This window comes from Sabethes cyaneus, chromosome 2, assembly GCF_943734655.1.
Source record: "Sabethes cyaneus chromosome 2, idSabCyanKW18_F2, whole genome shotgun sequence".
NCBI lineage: Eukaryota > Metazoa > Arthropoda > Insecta > Diptera > Culicidae > Sabethes > Sabethes cyaneus.
The window spans coordinates 104,009,384-104,023,099 of NC_071354.1; the positions used below are offsets into that span (position 1 = coordinate 104,009,384).

Below are 13,716 nucleotides of genomic sequence, written 5' to 3' on the forward strand. Positions count from 1 at the left end.
CCGTGTTAACCAAAAACCTTTCTCCCTATCTCGTCGCGATTACAAAGTTGAAACAAATACATTCAGCTGGAAAATTTATGTAATCGTGTATTAAGGTGCGTCTAAATAAATTTGTTATGTACTACAGATCCAGTTTGGCAGATAAGCCACTTAACAGTCGGTATGAATAAAACTTTGCTTTACTTTTTTCTTGAGTTTCACGCCGAAAGAGAAAAGCAAACTACAGCCTAATATGTCTCGCATTCATCCATTCTGGTCACTTTAACATAGATTCAAAAAGAATTTTTAACAGTACTTTCAGCGAGTTAATAACTTTTATACGGGATCACAATCTAGACAGTTGCTCAAGCATATTGCGCCTGTCCTTATTTCTGGCGTAGAAACTTATTGATACTTACCTTGCACTTTTTCAATCTGAAAATTTCCAATTTAAGCATCTAGTGAATATATATATCTTTATCGCTTAAAAACTAATCACCGTGAATTATGCCCAAGTCTAACAATCTGAACCAGTAATACGGAATTGTGGTGGACTGCAAACCGTTATGTTTAAAAGTGGCCGTCATCAATCGCAAATAAAGCAAACCAGAGTTTAAAATAAGTTTAAAGTTTACTTTACATTTTTAACTGATATGGAAGAAATTATACCTAGCGATACGGTCTTTCACTTCAAAAGCAAAACTTCGCTTACGTTCCATAAAATCCTGTTTTGCACACATATTGGAAGGTGCTTGCGCGCCGGTTGATTATTGCGAATTAGTCGATATCTACTTTCCTTTGTAGTGCGCGATTAGGCACAACTAGAATTCGTTAATAAAAATGGTTATGATATGGCACTTTTCTTAACTGATTATTTCCGCCCCTTTAACTTTTTTGATTACGATTTCCGACAACAATTGAATGGCATGTTTACGATGAATTAAATCAACGAGATTCTAAAATAAGATAATATAGAACATTTAGGGAAAATATGTAATCCTACTCTCGCTCGATCTAGGGACAAAGTTTTATCATTTCAAGAGCGACGCTGAGTGACGAATAAATCTGTTTTTGACATAATCTCAGACGACCAAATTGACATTCATCTATGTATCATTCACTACTCGGCTTTCTCTTTCGCTCGGTTTTCACTACTTAGCAATAGTCTAGAATACGGTATTACACTGTTAAGTTGTCATTTACTGCGTCCAAGGAAGGATTTAAACCGTGTGACAGTAAATGTCACCGGCACTTGCATTAAACTGGAGATGTATTGCCCCTCTCCCCTTTCGTTTTCACCCAGATTACGTCAAAAAACCTTTTGCTTAAATCCACCCGAGCGGGACGAGTGATTTCATTGCATTTCGCCGAAGCTTAATATTGTCAATGATATAAATTTGTGGTGTCATTTTCACGTGGCGTCGCGTTTCGTGTGCACCAAAATTGGGGAAATTCTTCTGCTTGTCATGCCGTCACCGGGTTTCGCTGTTGCTGATGTAGTTTTTATTTTATAATATTACGTGTACCTTCTGAAAGGGGACATAAGAACGGGACCTCTAGACGAATATATACGCTGCCTCGACAGAAGAACATTTTTTCAATTGCTTGGTCGTCACACGCATCCATTTGCCTCGACACGACGGAAGAGCTAGACTGCTAAAGCGAGTAGTCCGCCCGGTGACGCCCTCACCTCGGCAGCGAAACTTTGGCTTCTTCTCCATACTCTTCTGCTCGCCAGCATCATCTTCCTGGATTGAGTTGTTGGAGATTTCGGAATCGTGCGACGAAGATGCCGATTTGTCCTCATGCAGTGCCTCCAAATCGCAGCGAACTATTACCCGGTCTCCTTCGGCCAGAGCACTGTATGTTTTGTCCTTATGACACGCCTTGGTTGCCTTGATTACCTCGAACTCTATACAATACCTGGTTGAGAGAAAAGGCAGACAGTAAGAGTCGTTAGGGTGTTGCTTAGGATAAAGTTAACTCGCGAAATGTAGTTGAAAGTGCCAGTGCAGTGATGAACCTCTACAAGAAATCCAGAAGCACCCTGATGGACGTGCAACAAACCAGATCCGCATCGTGCATATTAGTTAATGTAAGAGGAAGTTAATTAAAAAGGCTCCCAGAGGCGTCAGGGGCACGAGAAATAAAAAGTAAGGTTTTCTAAAGAAATTGCTGCGGGAAAGTGACAGGTACTCGGGGTTACAATTTATGCTTCATCGTGGCACAATCTTTGGAAATATTTTCTTTTTTCTTTTTCTGCAGCATCCAGGGTAAATGGACATAGAAATTAAAAAGGATAATGAATTATGCAGTAGCGAAAGGAAGAAAGAAACAAACAAAGAAAGAGCTAGCTGTACGGGATTGTAAAGTTTCCGTTGATAAGTGAAGCAGAAAAAGCATCTTGAATGGAAACTAACCAGGTTTCGCTTAATAAAGAAAACTATTTAATGAAAGTAAAGTATTTATGCCGGAACATCGGAAACAGGTAAAAAGCGGGAAACTATTTTAATAAAATTTTGCACTTACTCATTGCCCCGGTTGTGTTTGTACGCGTTTTTGTAACGCAACCGTAGATTCCGTCGGATATCACTTGTGTCGTTCTCATGTCTGCTCTTTGAAAGGACTGCCGGTAGCAAGAGGGCCGTTTCTGGATGGGACGAAAATTAATGAAGAATAGCGTTATTGTATTAGAAAATACTTTCATTAAAGACAAGTTGATTGAAGAGAATTCCTGCGCAAAAGCATATTCCAGCATTGCGGGACACAATGAGTAATCATTTTTGCCGTGCGAATTGCCAATTTAAGCATGTTGCTGTTTCCTATTCGTATTCCTGTTTTATTAAATTTTTGGCAAATAGCTAAACAAATATGCGACTGAAGATCAGCCACGTAGCCAGTTGGAGTGCGTGGGCCCAATTTTGGTCCCAATGGTCTTTTATGTATATTTTTTTGTTTAGAACTACAATATATTAAATGTATTGTAATATATTGTAGTTCTATGCGGCGAAATATGTATATAAAGCAATTGGAGTCGAAATAGATGTCCTTTATAGATGATAAGCTTTCCCAAGCGTGGGTTCATTAGTGGACTTGAAACTAGATTTCAAATTGGATTTGAATGTCCCATTAAATTGCACTTAAAATGGGATTTAAAATTGAACTGAAATTGGAATTGAAAGAGAACCCAATATTAGTGTTAAAATTTGACGCTAAGATAAAAAGTCAAAAACACAAAAGTCAAAAGCCTAAATCCGAAAATTAAAAGTTAAGTTTTAAAAAGAAATGAACGTTGAGACCCAAAATTACAAGTCTAATATTAAAAATCAAAAGTCAAAAACAAAATTCCAAGAGTTTAAAGTCAAGTATCCAAGAGTAAAATGCTAAAAGCCAAATTCAACAGTCAAAATTTCAAAATTAACAGTCAGAGACAAAGTTTGAAACACAAAATCCAAAAGTTTACAATTAATTACTATTAGTTGACCAATAACCAAGAGCTAGCCAAAGACTAAAAGTGAAAATTCAAGAGTCGAAAGCAAAATTGAAACTAAAATTAAACTTATAACTCAAAATTAAAACCAAGTCAAAATCTAAATGCTAAAAGTCGAAAGCCAAAAGTCATGAATCGCATAAAAAATTAAATCAAACTTTTATGTCGAAAGACATAAATATGGAAACCAAAACGTGAAAGTCAAAAGTAGAGGTCGAAGTAGAAAAAACAATAGTCAAAAGTTATAAGTCAAACCAAAAGTTCATTCAAACTTAACTCAAACGTCAACTGGAAGGTGAAAGTCGAAAGACTAAAATTAAAAATTGATGGTAAAAATTCGAAGGTCAACAGACAAAAGTAAGAAATCAAAAAAGTTGAACGACAAACATTGAAGTCAAGTCAAAAGTCAAAATTTAAAGTTCAAAGCTCCACATTTAAAAGTTAAAGTATTTAAGTTCAAAACTCGGTAGGTAACGGTTAGAGGTCAAAACTCAAAAGGCAAAAGTCAAAGCTCAGACGTTTAAAGTCTAAATTTTATTCTCAAAAGATAAAAATGGTCAATCGAAAGGTGAAAGTCAAAAGCCGAAAACTTTAAGACTTTTCAAAGTCAAATGTCAAAATTTTTAAAAGTTGAACGTCTGACTTCAAATGCCAAATTTAAAGTTTTGTTCAAAAGTCAATTGAAAATTGGAATAAAATTCAACTTGAAATGGGACTTAGGCCGGACTTGGAATAACACGAAAGTTTTCTGGAAAATAGACATGAAGTCGGTATTAAAATAAAATTTGAACGTTTACTTGAAACTGAACTTTAAATGGGATTTAAAATGAACTTCAAATTTGACTCGAAAGCGAACTTGAAATTGGTCATGAAATTGGACATGAAATCGATATAAATTGGACTTGAATTTAGATTAATTTCAGTGTGAAGTTTAAATTTCAATTTGAACTGGAAATTGGGTTTATGAGTTTAAAGTTGCAATTGTCTGAATTTGAAATTGAAATTAAGTTAGGCTTGAAATTAAAATGTAAATTGAATTAAAAATGGGCGTTAGCTCTTACTGGAATTTATACCTAAATTAGATTTAAATACCAATTGAAATTGGGCAAATTGGACTTGAATTGAATTTCGAAGCGGAGTTGCAATAAACTTAATTAACTTAAAATTTTGCTTGAAATTGAACTAAACTTGAACTAGACTTGAAATTGTACGAAATTCGATTTGAACAGGAAATTAAACACCATTAAAGTTTACTTGAAATTAGATCTAAATGATAAAATTATGAAAACGGACCTAAAATAAAATTTTATTTTTTCAGTAATTTAAAGGGAGTTATTCCATCATTTAGATTCAAATTAGGGTAAAGAACTAGTTTTAAGCAGTCTAAGCGGGTCACTGATTGTTTTACCTTATTACAAGCGATGGGTTGACTAAGTGGGGGATATCAGCATACCAATCTTCTTGCTATCTTTAGTTCTTCAAGCTGTTACCATTGGAAGACACTATTGTTGAGCTAAACTTTTGATTTTTCGCTTTAAAAGTTGGAGCGGCGGAACTAATTTTGAACAGACCGAACCCATTTTCATCCGCAAGGTGCTTTTTTAAGCAATGCTGAAATCTGAATTTTTTTACGTCTCCTTAAAAAATCCCTCGAACTTTTCCCCCTATTCAGTAAGTTCGCGTTCCTATCCGCGACCTACTAATCGGCATCTGATGCGTAATCGGCATAGCGTATCGGCATAGATGCGTAAAATGCCAACTGTCTAAATTGTTTATCGGGGCATACACTCACCGCACCGTTCGGCAAACGGTATTCGTCGTCTCTTTCATTCTCTAGAGTTCTTATGGGAAACTGCGAGTTTGACCTCTCACTCGCTGTTCATAAGGATGGTGGGAGAACAAAAGAGGCAAACATAGAAGTGCACACGGTCTAACTTTAGAACAGTGTTGTCAAAGCAAATAACATTGAAACACATCGTTGCTTTTTCCACATCACTGAGAAAATCTTCGAAAATTATTGAAAAAACTGTCTTTTGTGTTGTTTTTAATAAAGAAAAATTAATTATGAACATACATTTCTCTTGAAAGTATTGAACCACGTTTTCACCATAGGAGGTTTTAGTTAATTTCAAACTTAAAATTCTTATTTCCAGAACCGAAACAGTGTCCTGGCAATACGATAGTTCATCAGTTGTGCTGCAGCTGCTGCTAGTGGTGAACAGGTTCCGTCAATTCAGAATTTGTTTTCAGTTTTGTTAGAAAATAATAAAACTTTTGGCTAATGACAAAGCCTTAGATAATAGAAAAAAAGAGACTGAATAATATGGTATGTGACAATTGAGTGCTTGACTTTCAGAGTGGTTGTAATCAGTGCTGAAAATTTGATGAATTCGTCAAATTCGTGAATTCGCGAGGTGGCGATTGCTGAAGAGCAGCTGAAAAATGTACGTTTTTGGACAACAATTTTTAATTCATCATATTTCTTGTCGGAAACCCAGTAAATTGTGTTTGTGTGAATCAAATGTATGGTTAAGTGATTTGTGAAGATGATCCTATCAAAAGATTTTGAAAATATGAATAAAAAAGTGCATTTTCGGATCATTTATGTTCAACTGATTAAAATAGGTAACACTGCTTAACTCGTTCCTTACCCTACCATCACGAAAATATGAAAGATTTTGAACAGCTCCGCCAATTATGAACGAATTTTTAATGGATTAGATACCGATCGTCTCATAACAGATGTTGCAATTATGTGATTTCTGTTTTAATTTTCTTTTTGAATTACAAATGAGTGCAAATTAACTAAAACATTTTCTTCGTGATCTTCCTGTTTCACAGGCAGGGACGATAGTTAAACACGTTCATGTTTACACTAATTTGATATCTGAAATTTCATAGCTTGGAAAGTACACCAGAAAAAGTGATAAAATTCTCTCGTCCTAACAAAATTTCTTAGGACCACTATGAACCTAAATCAATTTAATGTCTGTGTTGAGACAGTGAGCCACAAAAAATGATAATTCTCCTCCAGTGCTCGAAAAAATTGACAGCTTAACTTAGCTTAGCTTAGCTTAGCTTAGGTAGACTGCCCGTAGTTGCACTCCGTGATTGGTCAAACCAGTAAGATTGCTCGGAGAACCAACTGAATGGTGCTTGGGAGTAGCATGACATTCTCATTGTGCAACTTCTCCTGGTTCAATACTTTGGGGATTGACCAATAACGACGCCGGCCACGACCAAAAGGCTGTACTACTGGGAACGGGAAGGAATTAGTCCGATACTTGTTGTTGCTAGAGACCGTGGGTACCACTGCGCCGCCCAGTTAGCTTCGAGGTACGATGCTGGTCTAACAAGCCAGTCGTCTTATGTTCGAATCTCGGCTAGGCGGTGCTTGCTAGTTAGAGTCAGTAGGATTGTTGCACTGGCCCCGTAATTTTCCTGTACTCTAACAGCCGGCTGCGAAGTCTGTCGATAAAGAAGGGTAATGTCTAAAGACGGTATAAACCCATGGCTTTGCTTTTGGGTACTACTGCATCTTCACAAGTATCACGGGATAAGATTTATGTTAGTAGGGAAAGGTAAGGATCAGGGTTCATCTTGGTAGATATATGATATGATCCACCGGAAAAACGCGCGCGTTTAATTATATTTTGTCCGTCACGAAAACTTTCGCGCGAGCTCCAACATAAATTCTCCTCTAGCAATCACCTGCGACGTAACTGGTCCTGAACACAGCCTGCATAAAGGCGAACATAAAACCTATTCAGCGCATACGGTTTTACCCCTGGTAGTATTTTTTTATTTGTCAGCCCATGTACATGACTACTAAGTTGCTGCCAGTGTTTATTTTTCTCAGTTGTTAACCCTTCAATACAATTCATACACGAATTACAGAGCTGACAATAGTAGCATCTCTGTCTGTACTAGAAACAGCAATAAATGAGCAGATTTCTAAGCACTGGTCTCTTCATCCTAACAAGATTTCTTAGGATCGCGATAAACCTAGTCCTGATGTCCTGAAAGTAAACAATTATAACCAAGATAAGTTTAAATTTCCTATATGCCCGTGCTCTGTATATCTGTTTCTTAGAGTTTGTAGTTCCACTAAGAGTTTCATCAAGCCACAATCAGCTACTAGTGGTAGTGGTAGTGGTAGTGGTAGTGGTAGTGGTAGTGGTAGTGGTAGTGGTAGTGGTAGTGGTAGTGGTAGTGGTAGTGGTAGTGGTAGTGGTAGTGGTAGTGGTAGTGGTAGTGGTAGTGGTAGTGGTAGTGGTAGTGGTAGTGGTAGTGGTAGTGGTAGTGGTAGTGGTAGTGGTAGTGGTAGTGGTAGTGGTAGTGGTAGTGGTAGTGGTAGTGGTAGTGGTAGTGGTAGTGGTAGTGGTAGTGGTAGTGGTAGTGGTAGTGGTAGTGGTAGTGGTAGTGGTAGTGGTAGTGGTAGTGGTAGTGGTAGTGGTAGTGGTAGTGGTAGTGGTAGTGGTAGTGGTAGTGGTAGTGGTAGTGGTAGTGGTAGTGGTAGTGGTAGTGGTAGTGGTAGTGTGGTAGTGGTAGTGGTAGTGGTAGTGGTAGTGGTAGTGGTAGTGGTAGTGGTAGTGGTAGTGGTAGTGGTAGTGGTAGTGGTAGTGGTAGTGGTAGTGGTAGTGGTAGTGGTAGTGGTAGTGGTAGTGGTAGTGGTAGTGGTAGTGGTAGTGGTAGTGGTAGTGGTAGTGGTAGTGGTAGTGGTAGTGGTAGTGGTAGTGGTAGTGGTAGTGGAGTAATCCGCCTAAAGGCCATTTAAAAAGTTGTTTCTTCCAAACAAAAATTTGTGCTAAATTTTGCAAAATAAATGTTGAAACAGTTTGCATTAGCAGTCTCCAATTTCGTCCTGTGTTATGTCTCCTTTTTTTTTTAACTATTTATTATTGTTTAAGGTAGGTATTAGTTTTTAGAATTATTTTGAAATAATATACATCGCCGCTTTTGGAATGGAGGTTAGCTCTGGTGTCGTTGAAAATTATATAAAAGGAATTTGTTTTATAACAAGGTAAAAAGTGTCTTATATCGAGTTGTTTTATATCGAGGTTGACTGATACCGAGGTATCCCTGTAATAAGTTCTCTATTGCACCTCAATATTAAAAATTTACAACATATCCTATAAAAATCAATTGATCCACAATCCGACAATTCCATCATTAGCTTATAGAAAAAGAAATTACACAATACGATAGCCAAGGTTGATTTAGATGTCGCTTTTTATTTACGTTTAATAATCAACAGCGATGAAACGCGAGAATCCGTTGCTGTAAAGAACATCAAAAGGTCACTTTTATCACGGGCCTTCACTATCTATAAACTACCACTAGCACTTAGGCTACCGCATTTCAAGAGGTCTTCTGGGTCTGATTGTTGCTGGAAATGAACCAAAACATACTAGTCCTTCAATTCTACAATAACACTTCATTGTGTGTTCCAAAACCTCAAATCGAGGACTACAAGTGCATCGCTGCGCCGGGGACGAACAGGCAGTGAACATCATCACTCATTCCTTTCAATGGTTTTCGTTTTTTTTATTCGTTTCCTCTGCATACTCGGTGGGGCTCATAATCTACTGCCTTTTCATAACAATCAGGACAGGTTTATGAATCATCAACATTCTTCTCTATTCAGAGTCGTTCAGTTTGAAACTCATTTAAATATGTAGTCCCGGTTGTCTGAAACGAAGGATTATGCATTTTTAACATTCCTTTTCTGGTTCGGATTCCCTCTGTCTGTGATGGCGCTGGCTGGTCCTGTCTGTCTGGTGGTTGACTGAGCTCAACCCTCGAATTTTGTCCATTTGTATAGTAGGTATTACTGTTTTGCACCGCTTGCAGCATTCCGGCAAATTTTAACTTTAGCACTGCTATACAAAGCCCTTTTAAATATTTTTTCATTTACTCAGGTCTGAATGTCGTTGACCTAGCTAAAGTACTTCCCAATAACAATAACTCTACAATTATTTGTTATAAAAGCACTTTTTCATAGGGCTGTAAGTAGATGATTTTGATTCATCATTTACTTAGAGTTGCTACAATTGTGTCGTAATGATCCTTTTAACAATATTAGGTACAGTATCACTTCGCTAATCCAAAGATAATTTACTCGATAATTTGGCAGTCCATTTAACATCAGTGTTGATTTGAATTTGGTCTTATTTACATGTTAATTTTCGAAAAGATTTGCAGCAAATTCGCAGCAAATTTGTTTCATAATCAATTATGCTCAATTTAATCGATAAAATACGATTGAATTCTTGGTCTGTTTCGAAATAAACGCAAGCACGTCAGTGTACTGAGAAGAGCGATGAAAAATTCAGATCCTACCAAAATTAAACGTTGTTAGAAGGAGCATCGATTTACGATTTCCATTTACTTGGAAGAAGTACCATCCTTATTCAAACGGAGATGCCCAACAGGCATTCGAAGGTGTTCGATTGAAAGAAGCTAAGTATAATGCTTTTTAATTCTGAATTTTCTGAATGAGCAAGATCCGGATTATTGCGCGTCGGATTGGCAGTAAAATACTGTACCTAGGTAAAAGGTTATCTTGTGGATTGCGAACAAAAAAACTTTAAATAATGCCTTGCTATCGCTTTGCAATGTTAAAATTCCCAAATTTTTAGTATCTCAAAACTAGGTATATAGTTATGCACCTGAGACCCACATTCCACACTCCATACTAACAGTCACGCCACCGTAACCGGATCACCGTCAGCGGATTTTGTGCAGCGTTAACATTTAATAACAAGTTAGGGCAATCAGAATTCTAGACAGGAGTTTCAGTTCGATTTGAATAGCAAGTGTGAGTACATCGTAAGCCAGGTTAAAGATAAGTGAAAATAAAATTGTTTTTTTTTATGAACGAGTAAATGCCGTTCTTATAATTGGCGCAGCCGTCCGGAGTCGGCTGAGTGTTACAAGAAAAAACAGTGGAACAGTTACGAACTAAAAACCGCAACTAAAGTGACCCCGCGAGGAACATTACAAATCTGAGCATCGGAGACAAGCAGACTGAAAAGTCGTCAAAGAGTTGAGGGTCCCCCATCTAGTAACACCTGGAGAACCAGCACCGTCAGCCCGGCCTACGCGACACGACAACAGCAAACAAAAAAACCGTAAGTAGTTTTATTTCTCCTTTCGCTTCTCGCTAGCGAGAGATTAAAAACCGCTTACGTCCCTAAGTGAATTAGGTAGGGAAGTGAATCAACACCGTCCGGTGGGCTTCCAAGAAGCGAATCAACACATTTTTGTGGGCTTCTACAAATTCTATATAAAACAATTACCTCATTTCCAATTAACTTAGCGCATACTTAATGCCAAAGGTTAAACGCATCGCGAATGCGCTGAGAGAAACGAGGAAATTATTTATATCAGTACAGACAAAAAGTGCCGATAGCTCGGATTCAGAGACATCGAGCGAAGGTAGTGCTGAATACTCCCATATCCCCATTGAAAAAACCCCAAATATAGAAAATCTTTCCCTAGACGACAGTGAAGTGTCCAATATGGAACAGCTAGTCGACAAAATAAACAGTCTTTCACAGATGTTGGAACTGATGCAAACCCAACAACTACTACAGCAACAAACGCTAGATTCTCTCTCACGAGGTCAAGCGAGTGCGCAAAGTCCCCCGAACACGACTAATGTCGAAAGTCTCTATAAAATTCCTGACCCAATAAAAGCAATACCAAAATTTGATGGCAATCGGAAACAATTATGCGCATGGATCGCTACAGCAGAGCAGACACTAAGTGTCTTCGAAGGGCTCGTCAGCGAAAACCAATATGCTATTTTTATCACGGCAGTACTTAACAAAATCGAAGGCAAAGCGAAAGACATTTTATGTCTCGCCGGAAACCCTCAAACATTCGATGAAGCTAAACAAATTCTAATTAATGCCTTGGGAGATAGGCAGGAATTAACATTCTACAAAAGCCAATTATGGCAAACAAAAATGACCGACAACATGTCGGTACACAGATATTACAACAAAATGAAAGAAATCGTACAAAATATTAAAACGTTATCGAAACAAAAGGAAAAATATAATAAAAGTTGGGATGCTATTAATGATTTCATAGAAGAGGATGCGTTAGCCGCATTCCTAGAGGGACTAAACGCACCCTACTTCGGTTATGCGCAAGCGTCCAAACCAGTTGATATGGAGGCAGCGTACGCTTTCGTGTGCAAATTTAAAACAAAAGACGCACAACCGGAAGGAACTTCGAAAAAACAGAACTATTTACCCAAAGAATCGAAATTTCAAGAAACCAAATTCAAAAAACCATTTAACGAAAACTACAAAAACCCCAAACCAACAGAGAATCCTCAAACTAAAGAACAACCAATGGAAATAGATTCCGTAAAAAGTAAACTCACACTCAATAGAAGGCAAATAAACAACAACGAAGTGGACTCGGAAAATGAAATCGGAAACGAGGAAGAAGAGGACAATATCGATTTAAATTTTTGCTGGGTTCAACCGCAAGCAAAGAATACATGAACTACCTGCCATATATAACTAGTGAAAATTCAAAAACCAAACAAATTATTAACTTACTAATAGATACAGGCGCCAATAAAAATGTTATCAAGCCAGGTATCTTAACAAACATTAAAAATACACGAAACACTAAGATTAGAAACATTTCCGGAAATCATGAAATACAGAAAAAAGGAATAGGAAATCTTATTGGTCCTGGAATGCCAACACAAGTTTACTACGAACTGAATTTTCACACCTTTTTCGATGGAATTATTGGCTCTGAATATCTCGCCAGAACAAAAGCAAAAATTGACTATGAAAAAGAAATATTATTCATCAATAACTTAAACATACCGTACAAAAAATATTTCCCAGGCAGCCGACTTTTTTCTCATGTAACAGAAATTAAAACAAACAAAAATGGTGATTGGCTAGTGCCGACCTTCCAAAAAATCAGCAAATCAGTAATCATAGAACCAGGACTCTACAATTCACTTGATAATAAATCATCTATTAAGGTTCTTTCTACCAAGAAAGATACCCCCACCATAAAAGGAAATTTTGTGTTAAAAATTAATAATTTCGAAACAATTTCGCCCATCCCCATAGAAAACAGTAATAGTATTTCTGAAGAAACGTTAAACAAAATAATAAGAACAGACCATTTATCAAAGTTCGAGGTCAAAGAACTCTTTCAAACTATTTTAAAAAACCAAGCTGTACTTCTGAAACCTGACGAAAAATTAACGGCAACATCAGCAATTAAACACAAAATTGTTACGACAGATGACCAACCTGTCTACACGAAATCGTACCGTTATCCTCATGCGTTTAAAAACGACGTTGAGCAACAAATTAAAGAACTGCTAGACAATGGTATTATCCGCCATTCGACTAGTCCATATTCATCTCCCATCTGGGTAGTTCCTAAAAAACCCGATGCATCCGGGAAGCGCAAAGTCAGAGTCGTTATCGATTACCGGAAAATAAATGAGAAGACGATTTGCGATAAATTTCCAATTCCCCAAATAGAAGAAATCTTAGACAATTTAGGGAAATCACTCTACTTCACCACGTTGGACTTGAAATCAGGATTTCATCAAATAGAGATGGATCCCAAACACCAACACAAAACAGCTTTTTCTGCAGCCCAGGGACATTTTCAATTCACCAGAATGCCTTTTGGTTTAAAAAATGCACCTGCAACATTTCAGCGGGCCATGAATAATATACTCAGCGAATTTATCGGTAAAATTTGTTTTGTATATCTCGATGATATAATAATCATCGGAAAAGACCTAAATACGCACATTCAAAATTTGGGAAAAATCCTCAAAAGACTAGTAGACTTCAACCTCAAAATTCAGTTAGATAAATGCGAGTTCATGAAACGCGAAACAGAATTTCTCGGACACATTATCACGCAAACAGGCGTTAAACCAGACCCAGGAAAAATTCAGAAAATTTTAGACTGGAAATTACCAGAAAACCAAAAACAGATCAAACAATTTCTCGGGCTTTCTGGATACTACCGAAGATTTATAAAAGATTACTCAAAAATCGTGAAACCAATGACAAAGTTTTTGAAAAAAGATGAAGTGGTAAAGACAAATGACGAAGGTTACAGAGCAGCTTTTTCGAAATTAAAACAAATCATAGCTTCCGACCAGATACTCGCCTATCCCGACTTCGATCTTCCTTTTATACTCACGACAGATGCCAGCAACTACGCATTAGGCGCTG

At 37.3% G+C, this 13,716-nt stretch overlaps 1 protein-coding gene across 1 annotated transcript in view; it reads right to left on the bottom strand.

Moving 5' to 3' along the window:
* Positions 1–1,535: 1,535 nt before the first annotated feature.
* LOC128734772 (somatomedin-B and thrombospondin type-1 domain-containing protein-like) overlaps positions 1,536–13,716 on the bottom strand; it is a 74,519-nt gene continuing 62,338 nt past the window's right edge. The window contains exons 3-4 of the mRNA XM_053829115.1: positions 2,509–2,629; positions 1,536–1,902 (exon numbers count right to left, since the gene is read on the bottom strand). Of these exons, the coding sequence (XP_053685090.1) occupies positions 1,536–1,902; positions 2,509–2,629 (488 nt within the window). The remainder of the gene's footprint in view (positions 1,903–2,508; positions 2,630–13,716) is intronic.